This window comes from Amblyomma maculatum, chromosome 9, assembly GCF_055883805.1.
Source record: "Amblyomma maculatum isolate TAMU_Amacu chromosome 9, ASM5588380v1, whole genome shotgun sequence".
NCBI lineage: Eukaryota > Metazoa > Arthropoda > Arachnida > Ixodida > Ixodidae > Amblyomma > Amblyomma maculatum.
In genome coordinates, this window is record NC_139352.1 from 63,687,704 (window position 1) to 63,710,347 (window position 22,644).

Sequence of the window (22,644 nt, forward strand, 5' to 3'; positions counted from 1 at the left end):
ACCATGCAGACCGCATGGTGTCTGTTTTCCATGCAAACTTTGATGTGTGTGTTTGTCACTCTGTGGGGGCATCAGGCGGATGCCTTCTTTTCATTCGCAACACTTTGGGTATAAGCGTACACTGCGTATTTGCATGCGAAAGTGGCCGACTCTTGGTTGTTGACTTTTTGTTCTCAAATTTAATTTGGCGTGCTGTCCGTATGTACGCCCCCAATGTTGAAAGTGATCGTCAAAACTCCTTTTATTCAGTCGAGCCGTACTTGAAATGTGACAAAATTTTGCTTGTATTGGGCGATTTTAACTGTGTGTGTGCTGCTACTGATCGAGTGAAGGTTAGATCAGTGAAAGACAAGAGCGCTGAACTGTTGAATGTATTTGTGCATGACTATTGCTTGGAAGACATTGGAAATGTTTTTTCTTCTGGAACCCGTCCGGAATACACGCACTTTCAACGCGATAGTCATGCGAGACTAGACAGGCTGTACGTATCTATCGATCTCGTTCCAATTTGTACCGACTATAATGTAAAACCTATTTCGTCTAGTAATCATTGCCTTGTTAGTGCGACTTTTGGAATAAAGGTCAAGAAATCTGTTTTCAACTGGCATCTATGGAAACTGAACGAGAAAATTTTGGAGGATGAAGATTTTGTTAAGGCAATCACGAACGATTTGGAATATTTGCTTAAGGTGCATGAAGAAAGCCATGCAGATAAATGGGAAAGATTTAAAGAGCAGGTGAAGATAAAAGCAATAGAAAAGAGCAGTGTTATTCGATACAAACAGAAAGAAACAGAAAAGGAACTTCATGGACAACTTGAGTGCCTGTTGTGCATGGAAAGCTGTGCGCCAGGAAAGTTCACTAAGCAAATAAGTGATGTGAAATCTCATTTAGAAAGAATCGACGCTGAGAAGTACAGAGCCGCGGTTATACGCGCAAGAAGCGATAAACTGTGGGCTGGCGAGGCGCCGACAAAGCGAGCGCTATCAGATGAAAAAAGGTATGCTTGCCAGAAGGAAATCAGGCAAATAAGACATGAAGGGCAGATTACAAAGGATGCTGAGATATAAAGTGTGCGATTCTGAAACATTTTGCTGAGCTTCTGAGTAATACGCGCGAACATAGTGAAGGGTTTCCAATAGAATATTTACGGCTAATGCCAACGCTCGAAGATCGTGTGAAAGAGAGCCTTGAAATGCCTATTACAATGCAAGAGATAGAAAAGGCCATAGATGACCTCCTATGTGGGAAAGCCCCTGGACCAGATGGGCTGAGCGCCTCCTTTTACAAAGCATTTAAAAACCATCTTTCCAGCCTTATGTTGGAAGTGATAAGAGAAGCCTACGAACTCAAACAAGTGCCATTATCACTTATTACGTCACACATCGCACTTATTCCAAAAAGTGATGATCCAGAGAAACGCCTGTTGGTGAAGTCCTATAGGCCAATAAGCCTGACAAATGTTGATTACAAAATCTTTGTGAAGGTTTTAGCAAATAGATTGCAGAGTGTAATAGCCAAATTAGTCGGACCGCACCAAACGTGCGGCATAAGAGGTCGCAGCATCGCCACAAGTATACATGTGGCACGAACCGTACTGGAATGTGTAGACACGCTTGGAAGTCAGGTTGCCATGATTCAGCTGGATTTGAAAAAAGCATTCGATCGCGTATCACACGACATCCTTTTCTCCATTCTAGAGCATTGTAACCTGGGCTCGGTAATCGTGGAGGGAGTGAGAATGGCGTACGCAAACTGCTCGACGCGTATTATAGTGAATGGCGATCTCACTGAGTCTCGCAGTGCGTTCTTCGGTGAGGCAAGGATCCACTCTCTCCTCTGCTTTTTGCAGCCTATCTCGAGCCATTATGCTTGGCCATTCTCAATAATGAATGCATCTCGGGTTTCAAGCTTCAGTCGGCGCATGTGAAGCTACTTGCATACGCGGACGACATTGCAGTATTTTGTAAAAACAGAGAGAGCATTTGTGAAGTGGTTAACGTTGTTGAAAAGTTTTGTGACCAGACTGGATGTCGGGTTAACTGGGAAAAAAGCTCCGGATTTTGGCACGGCTTATGGGATGCCGAACCGGCTTCTTTCTCCCGATTGCATGGTTTTCCTTGCCAATGCAGTATCTGGGTGTGCCCCTACAATGTTATCGCGATCCTAGCTTACACTGGAAGGAAGAAACAAATAGAGTGCGAGAGAAAGTGGAAGCATGGCGGGGAAAGCAACTGTCAATCTTTTCACGCGCGTTCATCTGCAATGTGTTTTTGATTTCAAAGATATGGTATGTAATGAATGTTCTATGTGCGTCACGAACTGCCATTCAAAAAATTCATCGTGTGTTTGCGGTTTTTCTTTGGACTTCGACCTGGGAAAAGACGAGGCGAACGAATTTATTTCTTTCTTTAAAAAGCGGAGGAGTCGGTTTGATTCATTTGTTTCTAAGCCAAGTGGTATCGCGCTTTTTTTTTCTTCGCGACCAAAATGACACCTTTTTAAGAACAGTCATGCAAGTGCGGCTGCAAAGGCTGTTACCCGGATTTGTTGTCTCCTCAAGTGAAAACATGCGTGGTGCTGTCACAGGATATTTACGCGAGGTAGTACTCTCGTACAAGTTGTTATAAGTGCGTTTTTCCCTTGAATATTTGTACAGTGTTGGCAAGAAAAAGCTGTATAAGGACCTAGTGGAAATCATGCTGCCGGCACCTTTGTATCGGGACCCTTACCGTGGAGGCCCAGGGCAGGATATTTTAAAACGAGTGAAGAGGATGCCAGTTCGACCGGCTGCCAAAACGTTCTTTTTTAAGTTGCACTCGAACACTCTACCCGTCAAAACCTGGCTTCACGAAAAAGGAATCTATGTCCCTTAGACGACAAGCTGCCAGCTTTGCAAGAAGCCAGAGACAATCGAACACATATTCTTAGACTGCTGGGATGCAGTATTTCATTGGGACGTGCTACAAAGAACAATTAAAAAAAGAGCTGCCACTAAACCCTTATGGCATCCGGTTTTTACCGGATGCCATACCGGATGCCATACCGGATGGCATCCGGTTTTACCGGAGACGTACCCTATGATTTAATAATGCTTCTGGGCCTCCACAGCTTGTGGAAAACACGAATGCAAGTAAGGCGTGACGATATTACCATTCGCAGTGTACGTGAAAATTTTGTTGAAAGTGCTGTTTATCTACGGGAATGTATCTGCGCGCTCCCTGACCCACCACAGTGGGCAGAAGTTCTGGATGACCTGGTAAAATTGAAGAAATTTTAACCTCACACGCGTCAGCTCAAGGGCAGCTGAAGTGTTTTATTAAGTGTGACCATTTGTTGTTCATGTATACTTCGGAAATAAAGAAAAGAAAAAAAAGCTGGCGTGGTGGAGTGGTTAGCGTGCTCGTCTCGCACCCCGGAGGCCCAAGCTCGGTTCCTCAGGTTGGCGATTTTTTCTACTCTCGTTTTTTATTTATTAATACTTCTGGGATTTTTCGCTCACGGCCGCCAACGACGACACCGACTTTTCTGCGACACGGGGCCATTAACACTGTCGCGTTAAAATGCACGGGCCTGCTAGTGGCTCTGTAGCTGAGCCACCTCCGCTGCCTGATTTATTTATAGGAAGGGAAAGGCACGGTAACTGTCTCACTTGTTTTCTGTGGACACCGCAACCGCGCCATAAGGGAAGGGAGGAAGGTGGGAGTGAAAGTGGAAGGATAGAAAGAGGAGCCGTAGTGGAGGGCTACGGAGTAATTTCGACCACCTGGGGATCTTTAACGTGCGGTGACATCGCACAGCACACGGACGCCTCTTCGTTTCGCCTCCATCGAAACGCAGCCGCCGAGGTCGGGTTCGAACCCGGGAACTCCGGACAGTGGTCGGGCGTCTTACCACTGCGCCACCCCGGCGGGGCACCTCCGCTGCCTCGTGCGGACAGAAGAGAAAATAGAGAAGAAAAAGAAGTGGGAGAGAAAGACGCGCGCCGCAATAACAGCCGTCGTCCACCACCGAAGCGGTGGCGGGTGCAATGACGGCCTACAACAGATAAAAATTTAGTGGCAGGCTATAGCCCCCGCCGCAAGCGGCAGTGACCTACCAGTCCCAGCCCTGTAGGGCCATGACCAACCACCCAACTCCAAAAAATACGGGCCCAGGTGTCCAACGGAAGATGGTGTGACATATACTGCGCCTTTCCCTTCCTCTAAACCAGTTATTAAGTGAAGCCTTTCTATGCTCATGGTAAACATCTCGCGTTGGCGAGATTCCGCGAGATATGTCAGCGAGATTCCGCGAGTGACAGATACAGCGTCTTTCCTTTCCTGTAAACCAATTACAATTATATGTAGCACTGCAACGAACGCCCATCAGAGGCAAACGATGAGAGGCAATATGATGGGAGAGGAAGGAAAGGCTTTCGCCATTCTTTTCTAAGACACATCTAAGAGACCCTCTAATTTTTCATTGTATCTTTCTCTACGCTGTAAATCTTGACCACCCTTTATTGGTAGCAAATTCAGAGCGTATGGCAGAATATCAGGTTGCAAGAGAAGCCTGTGAGATTCGGAGAAACACCCAGCGGATGAGTCGAGCCTGTCGGCGGCATGCACGGTCACAGCAAATATTTTTAGCAATATTTTACAAATAGATTTCCCCCGAAATAACGTGGCATACATTTTTTTTTCAGACCTCCCGCCAACGTTTAAAGACCGGCCACCTCTCCTGGAGCTCTCCGAAACGAGAAATGTTGCTGTAAGTTGTTTACATGTATTTTATGGATCGCCCTCCCAACTCGGACCCCATATATTTCGCTGTGTTTTAAAAATACTGTTCCACTGAAAGGGTGCTTCATGCTTTCATAACCTGTTCTAGGATGTTCATGGTTGCTGTTTACTAACAAGCAACAACATAGGTGTCGCGTGAAAATAGAAAACTACTTTGAAAACTTTTGCGTGCACGTTAAGCCTGCTTTTCACCCCCAGTCGGCTGCGGCGTCGCAGGCGCCCCCTTTTTTTGGAAACACGATATTGGTCCAGAGGCTCCGGACCGTCTAATCGATCTCAGCAAGGAAAATACGAACAACGGGTCACTTTGTCAGTGGGAATCAGACCTCTCAGTGGGGAAAAAAAAAAAAAAAAAGGTCAGCGGTCGTATTTTTCTTTCTCAGAGTGCTGTTGAGCTGGCCGCCGGCCAAAACAGAGAAGAATGTGAACCTTTTCTTTCCACAAATAGGGCGGAGTGTCGAGACTACGAACACTGAACTCGACTATGGAGGCCACACTCCAGAGCAGGCGAGACGCAAAATTAGCCAGTGCGCAGTGCGATATCAGTGCACGTTAATCTTCAAGTGGTCTAAATGCCGATGTCTCACATGTAGAAAAATGGCAGTGTGATTCTGTACAGACGTAACCTGGCGACCAGCAATCCTCATTTTTTTTTTCACTTGAAGAATCGTAGTCGTAAACAGTTATATGGACGCAGAGCTATTGCGGAGGCCCGCCCGATGTACCGAGTGCTCAGTGACCTAAGATATTTGCGGGTGGGCCTCAATCAAACTACTGCATACTGTACCGTAGTGTATGTATTTCTTTTCATTTTACCTACCCTTTCCTTTCTCCATATCGCTCGCCTCTTTGATTTCCTCTACCCCTTCCTCGCCATCCCTTTATTTCTGCGCCCCAATTCAGGTGCTTCAGATAGCAGATACCGGGGCTGGCAAACATCTTTTACTTCCTTTTGTATATACAATAAAATAACAACAAGAATTGTCGTGAGCCAAAACGGTTGTTGTTGTTGTGGCTGTAGGAAGAAGGAAAAGAAAATGCACGGGCCTGCTACTGGCTCTGTAGCTGAGCCACCTCCGTTGCCTCGTGCAGATAGAGGAGAATATAGAGAAGAAAAGCAAGAGGGAAAGAAAGATGCGCGCCGCAACAACAGCCGTCGTCGACCACCAGCGGTGGCGTGTGCAATGACGGCCTACAAAAGATAAAAATTCGGTGCCAGGCCAGCCCCAGCCGCAAGCAGCGGTGACCCACCTGCACCAGCCCCACCAGGCAGAGCCAAAACGGTTAGTCGATTACCACAAGTGTACGTAAAAACACGCACCACGCTTTGTACGGTACGCAGCAGACATCGATGACCGCGTAACCAGCTGGTGCCGAGGCTGTACAAATGTTTAGATAACGGCGGAAAATATTTAGCAAAATTCAGAAATGTATAATTGGTTTCTGAGGTATAAGTTGGCAAATAAAAATTCTCCACAATCGTAATGCCCTTTGTGACACGCCTCATGGTTCATTCCAAACGCGCGTATTTCTAGCAAGGCAAGTCGGAATTCACAGGTAGCGTAAGAAACCTGAAAGCGCTCGTACAGACGGGAGAGTTTGTCCCACCCACTTCTCTAGTCCTTGTCTGTCCGAGCGCTTTCAAATTTATTATGATATGCAGGACAGCCCAGCAAAGAACATTGGCAAACTCATAGATAGGATGGAATGAGGGAGGGAAAGGGGAGACGCTGCCATTGGCGGGCAAATTACAGAAGTGCGCTTACATTCTTCGTCGTAAGTAGTTACTGTCTTTGCGAGTTCTTTGTGCGTCTCCTGGTCAGGATCGTAGTCGGGGTAGTAGAGAAGCTGGTCGGAGATATAGGTGAGGACTCCTGTGGCTCCTCTCTGGAGCAGTTTGTCACGTTTCTTTTCCCATGCTTTTTGGTAGTCGGTTACCTTGAACTGTAGACACGGTGAGAATACGAATGAAGACATGCCGTCAGTTCTGATGGGATCCCGCTGCCCATAACTATACTCAACCTCACACACAAACATGGTGCAACCGGGAAAGGGAAATGTTTTGTGGCATTTCCTCATATTCGTACTCACTAGAGACCCGTGCTTTAGTAATTGGTGTGCAATATTTCAACACACACACACACACACACACACACACACACACACACACACACACACACACACACACACACACACACACACACACACACACACACACACACACACACACACACACACACACACACACACACACACACACACACACACACACACACACACACACACACACACACACACACACACACACACACACACACACACGCACGCACACGCACGCACGCATGCATGCATGCATACATACATGCATACATACATACATACATACATACATACATACATACATACATACATACATACATACATACATACATACATACATACATACATACATACATACATACATACATACATACATACATACATACATACATACACACACACACACACACACACACACACACATACATACACACATACATACACACATACATACATACATACATACATACATACATACATACATACATACATACATACATACATACATACATACATACATACATACATACATACATACATACATACATACATACATACATACATACATACATACATACATACATACATAGGGTCTGTCCTAAAAGTAATGAGACTATAATCTGTATTGCAAAACTTCCCCGTTCCGACATTCGCTGCAGTTGCCTCGATGCAGCTACCAAACAGCGATACACGCTCAAGCCCGTCCACTCGTTTTGCCTGTTCGAAGCCAACTGAACTGCACACATTGCGAAGCTGAAGGGTCTCCCACCATCCCCCGAAACCGGTTATCAAATCCCGATCATACGCGCGCACTGCCACGACTATCTCATTAAACACCCTGAATATTGCCACCTGGCGGTTTGAGGTAGCGCTTGAAAGACGAAGAAGTTGGAGACTCTCGCGCGCTTCGGCTAGCTAGGACTGTGGACTCTTGAGCCTGTGTCTTTGTGTTACCGTTTCCCCGAGAACCTCTGTCTTGACCGTGTGTCTCTGCCCCTGTTGCCGATTCCCATAAATCCCTGTCTTCGTGACAATATTATATATATATATCAGTATTTCAGTGTAATAACATAGAATTATATATATTATTCAGTACAGTATATTGATATATTTCAATCTTTTCAATACTTGAATACAGCTTTAGCACTGGGGATTGTAAAAAGAAGAGTATTATTCCCTGAGCACTTTCAAAAGTACCCACGACTCCAACGACGGCCCGATAAAGAACTCACGCGTTCAGGGCATCTGCAAACACCTTGCGGGATTTATGCATCTCATATGCATCTAGAAACAAGGCCAGCTTGGGCCACGGAGTATTTTCGGAAATAAGTTATTGCCGTACATCAAGCTGAAGCTGTTTGGATACAAAAAGAAGCATTAAAACGTTTTCACCTAAACGATTGTGCATTAACTGCACCCAATACACCTGACGTTGTATACGGGGCAAGCGAGTGTCATCAGTATAGTCATTATTGAAGAAAGTCGTTTCAAGTATTATTGCGATAGCAATACTGCGCCAGTTTTCGACCCGTCGCGTCGTCCCGGGAAGGGCCACGTTGACCTTGAACAGCCGCGAAGAATAAGAATAATAATAATAAGAATGATAGGAAGAATAATAAGAATAATAATAACAAGAAGAACGCTCGGTCACCGGCTGCTAATGCTTTCGCTGCACATTTGGTTCAGCAGCATTGTACTCTTCTCTTTTATATGTGGGTAAAAGAAGCTTCCGCCGTTATCACAATTCAACTATGGCTAACCAGAGTTAAACTATTTTTTCAATTACGAAATAACGCACAATCAATCAATCAATCAATCAATCAATCAATCAATCAATCAATCAATCAATCAATCAATCAATCAATCAATCAATCAATCAATCAATCAATCAATCTTTATTTAATGTGCGCAGGAACAACCATGTGGTCTTCGTGCTGCAGCACAAATAAAAAAAAAGAAATAATAATAATAATAATAATAATAATAATAATAATAATAATAATAATAATAATAATAATAATAATAATAATAATAATAATAATAATAATAATAATAATAATAATAATAATAATAATAATACGCCGCTCTAGTGCGCTACTGTGTACCTTTTGAGGCTTCAACATTTTCGTGCCTCAACCATTTCCAACTGAAATTTGTGACAGCGCGTTGTATGCAATGGACACACAGCCGCAGTTTTGCAGTGACTATATCCGTTCGTTGATGAGCTTGGACTATTCATTGCAGTGGCAGTAGCTGAGCTGTGACACACAGAAAACATAACTTGAGCATCGTTCAAAGGCCGTTGGACTAAATTGGTGTCATTGAGAGATAATATCCAATTTCACAAAATCAATGGCTGAGTGAATTGCACTTTAGATAGAGCGCGGCTATGCCACAGAAATGGACTGATGTTCCCTCGTGGGAACGGGCTATATAAACTAGTAAGTGTCGAATCGATCACCTCTTGTGCACGTTGCGGGAGGTCGAGAGACCCACGTCACGAATTCAACGAGCACCTTTACGTGACAATGTTGATGAAGGATGAACGCAAGCGCTTTTTTGAGCGTCAACCTCTTACAGCCATGTGTTTTGAAAGGTTTCAGTACAAAACAGTGCGTTCTCAAAATACAATCCTGTAGAGACGAATCACATTGGATCGAGCACTCTGCTTTAGATTGTACGCAATAGAGAAATCCTTCCCTCGAATTTCTTGTGTCCGTTCTTTCGCCCTATCACATAGTTTTCGTCCCGATTTCACTACACGCGATACCGACAAGCTCCGCTGCATCTTCATACAATTTTATCTTACCTACGAAATAACCACTTTTAATAATAACTTATAAACAAAAGAACCTGCGCTTTTTCAAGGGCCTCCTGTATCGAATCGAAAATATTTGTTCACCCAGTCTTGCAATAATCGAATGCGTGCACGTGATGATAGATTCTGTCTGTTCTCCATGCGTGTAATGAACAGTGGAGGGCACTTTTCAACTGAAATAATGGAAACAATTCTTTGAATCTTTTATCGTTCCTAGAGAGACCACTTGACACAGACAATTTGCAGAGCACAATACTAGATGCATTCCGGTCTGCGGCCACGCAGTCTATTTTCTTGGTTCGAGGCTACATGCAATGTCCATTAAGGTCCTCATTAAAACGTATTAAAAACATGGCTATACACTCACCTCCATGGCCCGCTTTCCTTCTCTGAAGTAGTCATCAGAGAGCTTGAACTCAAAGAAGACAGGAAAACCAACCTCGAAGGACAGACGCGCCACTATGGAGACGGGGTCGACATTACGAGAAGCAGCCAAGTTGAGAAGATCGAGGTTCAGGCCCACCATCAATGACTTGAGCTGCTCGCGCTGCGCAAATTCAACGCGTCTCGGTATGTATGGCAATATCGATGCCACAGCCTTGAAAAAAGAAACTACAACATAATGAAAGCACAGTGGATATCCGAAATTCAGGATGTTCCTCATTTTTAGCATGGTGACATTAAAATTTTACATATGGTACATGCAAAGTGCTTATCATATGACGTCACAAAAAAAAAAAGAAACATAGAGCCTTTAAAAGTGCAGAGCACATGCTTGCAGTCGGTGTTCATAGTTGAAGAGGTGCTAGATATGAATATATGAGACGTTAAAGAACCACGCAGCTGCGGCATTGTAAGCCTGCAGACTGGTACTGTTTTTTTTTTTTTTTTTGAAGTTTAGTGCGTTGTCATGTCTCTAGGCACAACAATGAAACTTATAAAGACGTAATTACTAAGATGAAACTGTGGTTTTGCATCGTACACTAATTAGTAAGCGCTGTATGCTGGCCTCTGCAAGGTTTGTATTCGTCACCTGTCCTTTTAGACTAAATTATTACGCAACCACGTGTACAGGCAGGCCCACGGGGATGTATGAAGACCACTGTAACTGTCACATTTTAGCAACGCAATATATGAAATCATACTTCAGCGCTTTCAGAGTCGCCGGTAAAATTCTATAGGATTAGTTTATGGGACAGCAGTTCACCTGTGCAGTGCCACTGTATACCTGGCGCATTAATGCAAGCGGATGCAGCTCGCACGTCTCTTCATACCCCCACTATATCAGTGATTGTAAGAAAAGTGCCAAGAAGTACTTTCTCCCCATAAACTCGCATATCGTCACATTTTGTGCCAACTACACTTAATTCCATGAACGATAGGAAAGAGATGTACTCAGGTCCACGACTTTGACCACCTGGCAACCCTTGGGGAAAAAGCAGAGGTATTTACTTTCCCAGTGCAGATGCACCTCACGCAAATAGTGTTATCGTTCCTATCAGTGCCCGAACAGTAATTGAAACATGGCTGCCTGTAGCTAACATTAACGCTCTATCACCTCGTTTAGGTCCGCGTCGACGAATTTGAAGCAGGCCTGGTAGAGAGCGGCGGCTTTCTGAAAGGCGTTCTGGTTGAATGCCGGTACCCTTGCAGTGCTGAGGGCGGAAATTGTGGCATTGCGTATCGTCTCCTCAATCTGCAAAGTGACAGAGCTTATGATTGAATTTGAAGGCAGAAATGTATCCAGTCGTGTTTAGAACAGTGATCGGTTGCAGATTGATGAAAGCACCGCACATTGCAGGGGTCATTGAAAAGAGGAGGTTAAATAAACAACAGCTAACAGCACCGTACATTTGTTAATGCATGTAAAGCTGGTTATTTGGAATGTGTGGTTATCCCGTCCTCATAGACGGGATAATGACGTGAGCAAAACGTTTATGCAACCGGGCTTCCATTTATTTGTCTACAGTTTTTTTTTTTAAATTTATTATTCACGAAACCATGATGGACTCATAACTCGTCTTATTTCTTACTATGACGGCACAAAAGCTAAATATCACCGCTAAAAGCTTTGTCATACGGCAAGCAGCGTTTTTCAATTTTAGGACATATATTTAGAGGATTCTTGTATAAAACTTTGGCTGCTAAATTTCAATTAAGCTGGTCTTTTATTTGAGGCCTTTGCACGGCTGTTATTTTAATAAGCTTTGGCGCAGTGGAGCACTTCATTTCAAAAGTGGCCACAGAATCACTTTTATAAAACCGGAAGGTTTGCTAAAATATCGGCTGTCTGTGCTTTTATTGTAAGCTGACCAACCAATGTGTATCATTATAACAAGCTATAATCTGTCTAAACAGCTTGCAATTGCTTGCGAATGCTGCGCCGCGTGTCGCAGCCAGCGTCTCTGTCTGTCAGCGAACTGCCTTGCGAATTTCACAGAAAATGTTTTCTGAGACCATGACTCCGAGATGACATGCGGACCTCTTTATCTAGTCGTACACATTTAAGCACACTGAATACTCAAAATGACGAAAGTGCAAAAACCAGAGAAAGCACAAACAATTGACAGGTATACATTTCACATTAACTGCGAAGATTTGCAATTGCAATAACGTATCCCTTATTTTCCTGGGGTGAATACAATCTCGGAAACTTAGCAAAAAACATATTACCTCTGCGTAGGGGCCGTCCCGGTGAACCCAGTAGTTCCCGCAAACGTAGTCGTAAAAATCGTAGCACGGGTCAGCGGCGAAGTTGATGGTCTTTTTCAAATAGTCGCTCTGTTTGTGGCACTGCTCTGTAGTGCATGGCCTCGGTGGTTCTTCCTCTTCGTCTTGTGACACGTTTAACAGCCTGGCTTTTAGCGCTGTCAGCTTCCTTGAGTGTCGGGGCGTTGCCGGACGTGTAAACAGTGAATAGCTACTGGAAGCTGACATCACCGTTGCAACGCCGAACTTTCCTGCTGCAACGGGTTTGACAGGAATCTCGAATTCAGTAAGATCACGAGCATCAACAGAGTCTTCAAGACCGCCACTGTCCTGAAGATATTGGTTAGGTTGGCTTATATGGCCCTGGGAAGAAAAGAAAGGAACATTCCTTAAAGCTAGCGGTTTGTGATGGATATCTTTCGGAACTTACTTTGTTGCAGCGTTTGTAAAAGGCGGAGCAGCGAACCATTATTTTAGCTTCTCCTGTCAGAAAATAAAGGCATTCTAGGTTGGATTGTGGAATGCGAGTTTCGTTCCTAGACACTGGTTTCTCAAGCCATGTGTACTTTTGTTCCCATAATTTTAACTTAGTGATACAAAGTCACGGTACGGTGGAAAGCCTTCGTGGATAATCAGCGATCCATTTAAAGGCGTGGTGACAAAAACGCGCTTACTTCTTGTAGGGAAAATGCAGACAAGCCGAGTAAGATTATTCTAAATAATCATCACAGATCATGTCGGTCAACTTGTGGTTGGCTTGATGTGCCAGCACATAAAGCTAGTAATTGCGAGTGAAGGCGGATGCTCTTACTTTTTTAAGAAACCCTGCAGCCAGGCCCAGCAATGTGCACGTAACGAGGACAGCGATGGGAACTCCGAGAAGGTAGGCGTTTTTTCTCAAGACACCTGACATGCCATTCCATCGAGCTCTTGGGCCGATTTCGCTGCCTGTACAATCCTTGCTTTCCTCCTGCAAGAGATGCAGATAACGTGAAGTCAGATTCGTGCTACTATGTCACTCGCATGTATCGTCTTTGTCGGGCTGTATTCAAGAAACTTGACAGGCACGACTCTGTGTAGATTTTATATTCTTGGTGAGGCATGAACAAGAAAACGCATGACAGTACTAGTTGTCGCAGAGTTTTTTTCAACAGCATAGGACGCTCCCCTCTGTGGCGATCATCTCTTGTAAAACGTGTCATTTAGTACCGCGCGCTATATTGAAGGCGTCTCTTTCGAGAAAGCAGATAACTGGAATAATCTTGCATGACTCTTTGTATTAAATATTTAGCACCTTCACTTTCACTCGTGTCTAGCACACAGACTGTAGAATCACTGCTTTATGAATTATTTAGATAGATGTTTCGTGCGAGCCGCGAGCGCGTGCGGTGATGTCACCAAACAGTTGTCACTCGCTTCTTGGAAGAGCTTTTCCTCGAAACGACACTCCTTCAACACACATGTATGCAAAAACAAATGGACTCCTGAAGCGCTAATCTATTTTCATTTAAGCAGAAAATTGTACTTTTCCTTCACGAAATTTGTAGTAGTAACAAGGCAGTCTCTTCTCACAGTCGTTTGCGTAAGTGCAGGTCTTCTCTGAACGGATCTTATTGAGAATGTTTCCTGGAATGCATCACTTTTGTCCCGTCGCTTCAAACCAGGCCACATTACATTTACTGGCATCAGCGATGACTATAGTTTGCTTAAGAAAGTGGGGCATTAGTCAACAAACTATATATTCTAAACTCCTTTTCGTCCCAGTGAGCGTTCGCTGGCCGAACGAGCTGCTAGATCGAATACAGTTTGCTGTCTACTCTGTCTATTCAGTACCAGTTTTCACGCTGAATTCTTTTATGATTCTCGCTCGTCGAACGGTACAGATGCACTCCACAAATTTTTTCAACCTTTCCATATTTCGTATATATCGTCCCTTTCTCCTCAGACTGGAAAGTATAACTCCAATTTTCTGTATAGTGTTTTTAGACCAAATATTCTAGATTTGCCTGTTCCAGATTTGATACACCTCAATTTTCCTGGTCAATTACTTAGCAGTGGAATATCATTAAAATTGATAGTTGTTATGTCACCTTCACAAATTCCAAACCCAAGCCTGAATAGTTCTCCTTCACTTACCCCGAAACCTAGCTTTCTAATCTAACTCTAAATATCTCTTCTTCACTAAATTTAAATCATAGCCTTCCAATCTAACTCTGAATAGCTTTTCGAACCTTGAAGTAAATTAAGACTGCGATAGTGTACACCCCTGCCCAAAACCCTTTTTTGACGGCACATCACTCTACCAGAGGACAAGGCAAGTTGGCTGTGGAGGTTATTATGCTGCTACTTAGCGTTTGTATTATTTCTCGGAGCCCAGGTTAGAAACAGGTTGCATTATTGCTGACGACTGCTCGTGCCCCTGAAGCGCCACAGCTGAGCACAGACGGGGAACGATAAAATGAGGATAAAAGGCGCCTTGGGGGTTGTCTTTTCCTCGTCCGTCTTCTGTGCGCGCTACTCCGTTGGTTATGACCCTTTAGCAACTAGCACAATAAGCCGTTTTAGCACTAGAGCTGGAACAACTAGCAGTTGATATTCGCATTCAATGCGCAGATTGTCCCCTTCTCCAAAGGCCACGGCTTGAAAGCCTAGCTCATCTATTCGACGCCGCTGTTGCCTGTGCTCGCAACCTGGTGCAGTGTGTTGCAGTTGTGCGAGCTTTAAGACAAAAAGGGGGTTTAACTTTAGGAGAAGCACAATGGGCTAGACGTATAGCAGCCTTCTACAGCTACATGTGCAATATTACAAGATCCTATTCTGTCAAGGAAAATACATCGATCGCTTACAGCTAACGTTTTCCTCTGGTGTGCCAAGTGCCTTGCTATTCTTACCTCACCATTAGCCACCCAAAGAGCTCTAGTCGACTCCGTCATGGCTCCGCTTTCTCTCCTCTCGGGTGGGCACCTAGAATGTTCGGAATGAACGTGAGAAATGAAAATCAGCAAGAGAAAAGGAATCTGTTTCAGCCAGTATACATGGCCATGACCGCGTTAGCCAAGTAGTGCTGGTAGTAATTAATGCACGGCTTTCTTGCCTCGGAACCGCGTAAAAGATGGTTTTTTAATGCGTTCGTCCCACACAATGCCGAGGCAATAGGCCTTTCGTGGTGGAGATTACCGGTCACAGATTCTAGAGCCTCGCAGCAACTTGTGCAGACCCAACCCAGGTTGTGGATACGGCTGTCTTGGTGTATAAAACAGAGCGTGGCTTGAAGCTGTTGGTACTGCAGTATCTTTGATGGAACGTCAATCCCGGCTGCTGCTGTCAACATTCTGATCTTCTTCTTCTTCTTCTCCTTTGCACACGTGCATTCTCAACTCCGGTAGCATTATCGAAAACTGGAGTATGTTCAAACCACTTGAAGTTATCTGGAAGCCACAGAGTTAGAAATGGCGCTAAATGCCAAACAAAACGCGGTCATATTGCTGTATGTTGCGAAGCCAACAGCGCTCGAAGTATTTGGCACGTTTCAGTGTATAGACGAAGAACGCAGAATTACGACTGTTAGATGCGTTTAAACATCAAGACTGCTCTCAGCAATGCCCCCGTCCTTGCAATATATAATCTCAGCAAAGAGACAAATGTAGCGGATTCCTCAGGTGTGGACTTAGCGCTGCACTGTTCCAAAAGCATAGGTCTGAGAGGCGATCTGTAGCTTATAGTTGAAGGTGAATAGCTTACTGGGAAACCAGGTACTCACAAATTGACAAAAGGTCTAGGAGCTGTCAATGGCTGTGAAAAATTAAATGATTTAGTTTACGGTTAAAAAATAACTGTTTGAACAGATCACCAGTCATCTTTCGGTCATGGTACCAAAGACATATTTGGGTGATATCATACCAAGATTACAAAGCCAGTGTTCCCGGCAAAAGTTTTTTTAACAGACACCCTGTCTCTATCTCCTGGCATCGTGAACGAGTTCCAGCAGGCAGCAATTATGTTGAGGTTCATACTATGTCCATCTGCTCCAGCTTAGTGGGTGAAAAACAAGCAATAAACTGGTTGAACAGGCCATAAAAGCGTTGATGACCTCAAAGGTCATGAATGCTCTAATGGACCTGTAGTCCTTTACTGGACAGTTGAAGCCTTTTGCCTCTGAACTGTCGCAGATCAGATGCACATGTTTAAAAGGCCGCAAAGTTGTCATGCCTTATGCGGCACGTGCAGAAATGCTGAGCAGACTACATGCAGGATGGGTGTCAGACTAAATGCAAAACAGAAACAGATATTGTTGATGTTCTGGTTAGGAGTGTTGGAATACATTAAGAACATGATCATGCGATGGGAAGCATGCAAGGCCCATTCGTATTACCAACCGGAATGGCCTTTAATTACAAATTACACCACTGACCACAGGGGGCAAAGCCTTGTGCATACCTGCTTGCTCTGTGCTTTATTTGTCGCCTCCCATGGAGTGTGGCTTACTCTTTGTGCCAAGTCCGACTTCAAACGAAGCGCTGTCAGCCTAAGCTCTCAGGAGTGCAGGCTGAGGTGCGTCTCAGCTCCCAACGTTCCGGTTACAGTCTTCTAGAACACTGTAGACCGCCGAATGGAACATCTTCCTGGCTTAGTACAAGTAGTGGCGTTTGTTGCTTTGTTTTAATTTGTTTAACACACACATGGTGCATGCCTGTATTTGGCACAAGGCAGAAAAGGGAGCAGGCATCTCGCTGCTCATTCCACTGCCTCACACGAGAAGCGATCAATCGCTCGAACAACGCAGGGAATCCACGGAAGAGAGGAGGCCTCTTTCCTTCCACAGAAATGACTAAGCAGAATCAGGTGTACAAAAAGCAGTGCTGTCATATTTCAACCTGCCAGCTGGAGATCAAAGGACGTACCATGACTACACAGAATTGGGTTTAATTTAACCTCAACTGTCTGCTTTATTAATACCGACTCACTCTTACAGTGAGTGTGAGATGCCGAAGGGTAGTTCTGTGCGTTCGAGAATAGGTGTCACGCAAACCCTCGAAGCTTTCTTCCCCGTAATCTTCCTCTTGTTCAGACCTGGCATACGTTTTAACAGTTGCGACACAGGTACTCTCTGTTGCGACTCTCGCCTTGGCGGCATGCATAAAGGTACTTCATTACTGCTGGTCATCTTTCTGTTAAGAAAATGTGGGGACATTTAAAACGTTTGTATAAAGTCGTAAGCTACAATTACAGCTTATGTGAACCAAACCCTACCAATGTGCCTGCGTGGCTTTGGAACAGCGGTTCTTACCGAGGTCCAAGAGTCCTGGAGGTCTGGATTTCGACGTAACCCTCTCATCTCGATAGGTAAAAAAATGGCCGACGATTGCGTTACTTGCTAATGCGAAATTTGAGCGCAGCTCATGAGCTGTTGCAGCTCTTCGATATATTGAGGCAACGAATTCGAGCAAAACACGTATGAACAATTACGGACGTCTTTTAGGCAGGCGGTTCGCGACGGCGACCAGAATGTGACTGGAGGAGGAGAGCAACAACCGCGTGCGCGCACGTGAACACGTGCTGGAATGCAGAGCGGAACAAACGACAACATGCATTTCAATGCGGCGCGGAGCAGATGACGCGGCCAAGCTGCGCGGTGGTTTTGTCGAGGTCTGCACGGAGGGCGCTGACAAAGCGGAGCAGCGCCCTCTGGCGCATGCCCAGTGGAGGAGAAAGTGTGTGATCACTCGTGCCCTTAGTGTTGCCGCATGCTTTTGCTTACTACAGCAACTAGCCTTTTGTGAACATTTTCCCTCGCCCTCAAACTATCTTTTCCTCCCTCGCCCTCACCTCACCTCCTCTGCCCTCCTTCACTATCACGAGTTTTTCAGCGTTTATTCTCACCTCACCGAGTCAAATCTTCATGAGGTGTAAGGCTTTAATGAGGTGAAGGTGACGACGCCTTCAGGAGGGTTCACCCTCATGAGGATGCCGATGTCTGCTCTCGGATACAGCGGCTCTCCAACGCGCCGCGAATCCTCTGATGGTTCTTCAAGTTTGCTAGTCAAGAGAGCTTGATGGAGGCTGTGATTGCTAATGAATTATCATTACCTCTTGTAGGGCTTTCACAATGAAAAAAAAAATTGGCGCAGTTTCCAACTTGTTGGGTTCGAATCTGGGTCCTCGTGTTCAATATTCGAGCGTCGTAACCACTATGCCACACTATCTTTTTTATTTTTCAAGGCAAATGGATTTTTATACATTGGGGAGTCTACTGTCCACTATGCAAAACGGATGGAACTACTAAGCATGCTTTCTTGAAATGCTAGGAACTTCAAGGTATCAGCTATCTCCCTATTAAAAACGAGGACGCTATTCCTGATGATCTTTGATGGCGTTGGGTCTACACAGTATATGAAGAAGTATAGGGTGGCAGCGCGTCACGGAGGTCTTGACGCACGGCCAGTAAGAGAATACTTCAAGGAATCCATTGCAAGGTATTTTGAAATCATCATACTTGTGGATCCAGCACCTGAGTGGCTCCAGCACATTGAAACACCAAAGACATTGAAAGAATTTCAGCCCCGCCACTTTAGTAAATTGCGGCTCAGGTTTCTTGAGTAAATATTGCACATTTTGAGTGCAATAAAAAAACACTAAGCAGCCGTAGCGGGTGCTCTCGCTTACTATAACAAAGTTTAAGTAGGGCTAACCATCAGCGCATGATGCAGCGGCCCTCAGATGGCGCCACCAGATGGCGCCACTAACCCGTCAGATGGCGCCACCAACCGCGCCGTTCCACCTGAGCTGATCGCGAACCAAATGATAAAACGCGTACCTTCGCCATTTGACGCAGCGGCTCTCAGATGGTGTCACATGTACATGCACTATCGGGACAAAAGTATGGATTGTACGTCTGCAGATTATGGACTAGAATCGCGATGCAAACGAATTAACACCTTATGTTTCTAGCACACTCCAGTAAAAAATTAATAGGTCCAGTTGGGACGACCAGTCAGGTTGAATTGGTTCTGCCGATCCCAAGTTTGTCCAATGGGTCCAGTCCAACCCAATTGGTTTCTTCACTCCCAACTGGGAAGCGTAACTGGCTTCAATCCCAGTTGGGATGCCCACTTGGTTTCTTTACTTCCAATTAGGAATCACGAAACCAATTGCGCTTCCCAATTGGGAGTGAAAATAAGTCGGGCTTTCAACTGGGCTTCTCATTGGTTCTAATTGGTCCAAAGGGAACATTCCCAATTGGGAAAGTACAAGCATAAGTCAGTGATATCCTTGGCAGATTTGCACACATATACATATCTCTGTAAAAAGATAACTGAGAAGAAATTAAGTTCTTATAAAAAGCATGTGTCGTTTAATGCCCTCGGGCCTTGAGGGTAAAATAAATGAAATGAAATCGTATTGATTCTATTGTGTCCACTGTAAGGGCAGACATAAATATGCTAACTCTGAACAACAGAGATGTGTCGCTGGTCCCAGAAGCACTGTTAACGAATGCAGTATATAAGTCTATGCAAAGTATCCAGTATTGAATCTGTGTTCCGTGTGTGTGATGCATGCTTGTCTCTCATAATTTCTGTAAAAATTGTAATTTCAGTCCATTTGTAAAAAGTTGGCACCCTGCTATCTCCTCCAAAAGCATTGAAATTATATTTTCATTCTTTTTTTTTTTCAGCTATGTGAGTTCAAACTATTTGGGCTCAGTGGGTATGTTATTTGAGTCAATGGTGAATCATTTCATCTTCATGGGTCACCAGCTATTTCTAACTGAAAGCACCAGTTCGCATCAAATTGTCGGGCCCGAGGAGTGGCGAAAACACAATCGGTTTTTGACGAATTCATTTCAGTTGAAAAATTTTCAATTGGACACATTGATTTTTTTTTTTTTGACTGCGAAATGAGAGAACCAAAGTCCAACTTTCACATCTACAAGTATGGCCGGAGTCTCCTGGTCGGTGCGAAAGTTATGCGCTTTGATTGCAGTTTGCGTGGCCCACAGATTTTTGTCCCCGATAGTACAGCTCAAACTGCAGCGCATTTTCGCACTATGAGCACTTTAACAGAGATAACCTCTGCCAATTTAAGTCTGTGCTTGTCATATTTTTCCAATGCCAGAGTGCATTACAAGGCGTGGACGTTGGATCCTCAGCTTCCACGCTGCGATAGACGCTGTGCGTGAAGTTTTGCTAGAACGAGCTTTTGTGTCGCGGATTGATACCAGCCGCAGTGATCGTTAAGTAAGTTCACCTAGTGGCGCGGGCCCACGACGTGAACGATCGTCGAGGCCTAAATACGGGGTGGCCGTTATGTGTGGTTGCTGCTGGGGCACACGTTCGAAGTCCAGAAACCGACTCAATGCGATTATGGGTAAGACGTACTTCGTACCCAACTGCAGACAGGGCTATACTGTAGAGTTGTCCGGATGAAGTGACACTTTTTAAAGCTCCGCCGAAATTCAACAAGGTTGACGACTGGGCAAGTTGGTATAGGTTCATACTTAACCAGCCAAAAGACGAGACACAGCAAAGAGGAGAACAGGACAAGGCTGGACTATCAACTGAATGTTTAATGATCTGAAGAAAATGAAAAGCTCGCGCGCAACCCAACCGCGCGAGCTTTTCATTTTCTTCAGATCATTAAACATTCAGTTGATAGTCCAGCCTTGTCCTGTTCTCCTCTTTGCTGTGTCTCGTCTTTTGGCTGGTTAAGTATGAACCTCCGCCGAAACAAGCTCATCTGGAACTGTGACTGCGGCGAATCCTCAGAGCATGCACGAAATGGCATCAGAGCACCCATGTCTGCTATGCAGTTATCAGTTCTTATTATAGTTGATGACTGTTCCTGAGAGGTAGACAAATTTTTCGGAGGGTGGATTGTCAGGGCCACTGCCAAAGTTTGGGCTATTGCATGACTGCGGTCGACAAGCTGTGGATAACTGTGACTTCAACCTCGCGCAAATTTTACCTGTCAATAGACGAATCCACATCTCTGGACAAAGGTCAGTTCTATCTTCCTGTATCAGAAATGGCAGATTGGGCTGCAGTGCGATAATAAGTACAAAAAGTGCACTTTGACGTACGTCTTGAAGCACCACGAAGGATACGAAGGACGCCGCATCGGAGAGCTGCGGATTAAAATTGCCAATCTGAAATTTTGTTCCCAATCTGTTCCAAATTCCCAATCTGAAAGTCTCTTCTCTTCGACTTTGTAATTTTTATTGCCAATACTACTCGCACTTTCAAGCCTTCGCGTGACTCGGCCGCAGTTACGTCTTACCCACGTGACGCCATGTCGTCACACCCCACTTGACACACGGGCTGGCAGGAGCTGCCGATTTGGGTACCTCTCGTTTCACATGGGACGGTTATGTCAGAATCAGTCTGCTAGGGCCCTGGCATTCACGTTACCCCTATAGGCCACTAAGGCAAATTCATACGGCTTTGTTAAAGCGGGGCTTTTTATATGTGGGCTGAGGAAGAAGAAAAAGAGAAGAACGCTCGGTCACCCGCAGCTAATGCTTTCGCTCAATATTTGGTTCAGCAGCGTTGAACCCTTGTAATGTTTTAAATGGTTCTCCTCTTCACACCTGCAAGCTGTGGTCGCATTCATTTGCGCTCAATTAAACCTCGAGATTAGATATTAGAGGAAGGCATTGTGGTTTGCATGCACCCAGATACGTGTTTTAAAGGCGCTGCGATGTATCGGTAGGCGTTAAATTACGTTCCTATTTTAGAAATCGATGCGATGGGAAATGGCCGGGTCATTCACCACTATTCTATCGTTGCGTTTTGGCCAGCAACGACTCGCCACTGCGACCACTTACGCTGATTCTGATCAATGCATAGATCGCAGCAAGACGCGATCGTGGCACACACCGTGCGGCACTTTTAAAAAAAAGCTTACCTTTCTCTGCGCAACAATGCAACCAATGACAAAATAACAGTTACTCACAGGACACATCGAGCTCTTCACTAATTGCACAGATCGATGACTGCACAAGCAATTTTTGTGGCTGCAGTGAGTGATGGGTTCAATGTAGCCATGCCCACAAACACGAAATGAACTTGAGCGCAAAGATTACAGACGCGTCTTAACACTGCAGCCGCTAGAGCCGGCACGGCACCACTCCCGTCCTTGTGCAAGTGCCCACAAGCTGAAATCCTCTCACAAAAGCTCATTTATCGGTGCTTAACACTTGAGTCATGTATTGAGAAATTCTTCCAATGGACTACAGTC

At 44.8% G+C, this 22,644-nt stretch overlaps 1 protein-coding gene across 1 annotated transcript in view; it reads right to left on the reverse strand.

Moving 5' to 3' along the window:
• Positions 1-15,344, reverse strand: part of LOC146179214 (neprilysin-1-like) — a 34,371-nt gene extending 19,027 nt beyond the window's left edge. Inside the window, exons 1-5 of the mRNA XM_084580145.1 lie at positions 15,303-15,344; positions 12,376-12,774; positions 11,261-11,398; positions 10,070-10,300; positions 6,551-6,728 (exon numbers count right to left, since the gene is read on the reverse strand). Coding sequence (XP_084436271.1) covers positions 6,551-6,728; positions 10,070-10,300; positions 11,261-11,398; positions 12,376-12,774; positions 15,303-15,344 — 988 coding nt within the window. The remainder of the gene's footprint in view (positions 1-6,550; positions 6,729-10,069; positions 10,301-11,260; positions 11,399-12,375; positions 12,775-15,302) is intronic.
• Positions 15,345-22,644: the final 7,300 nt, after the last annotated feature.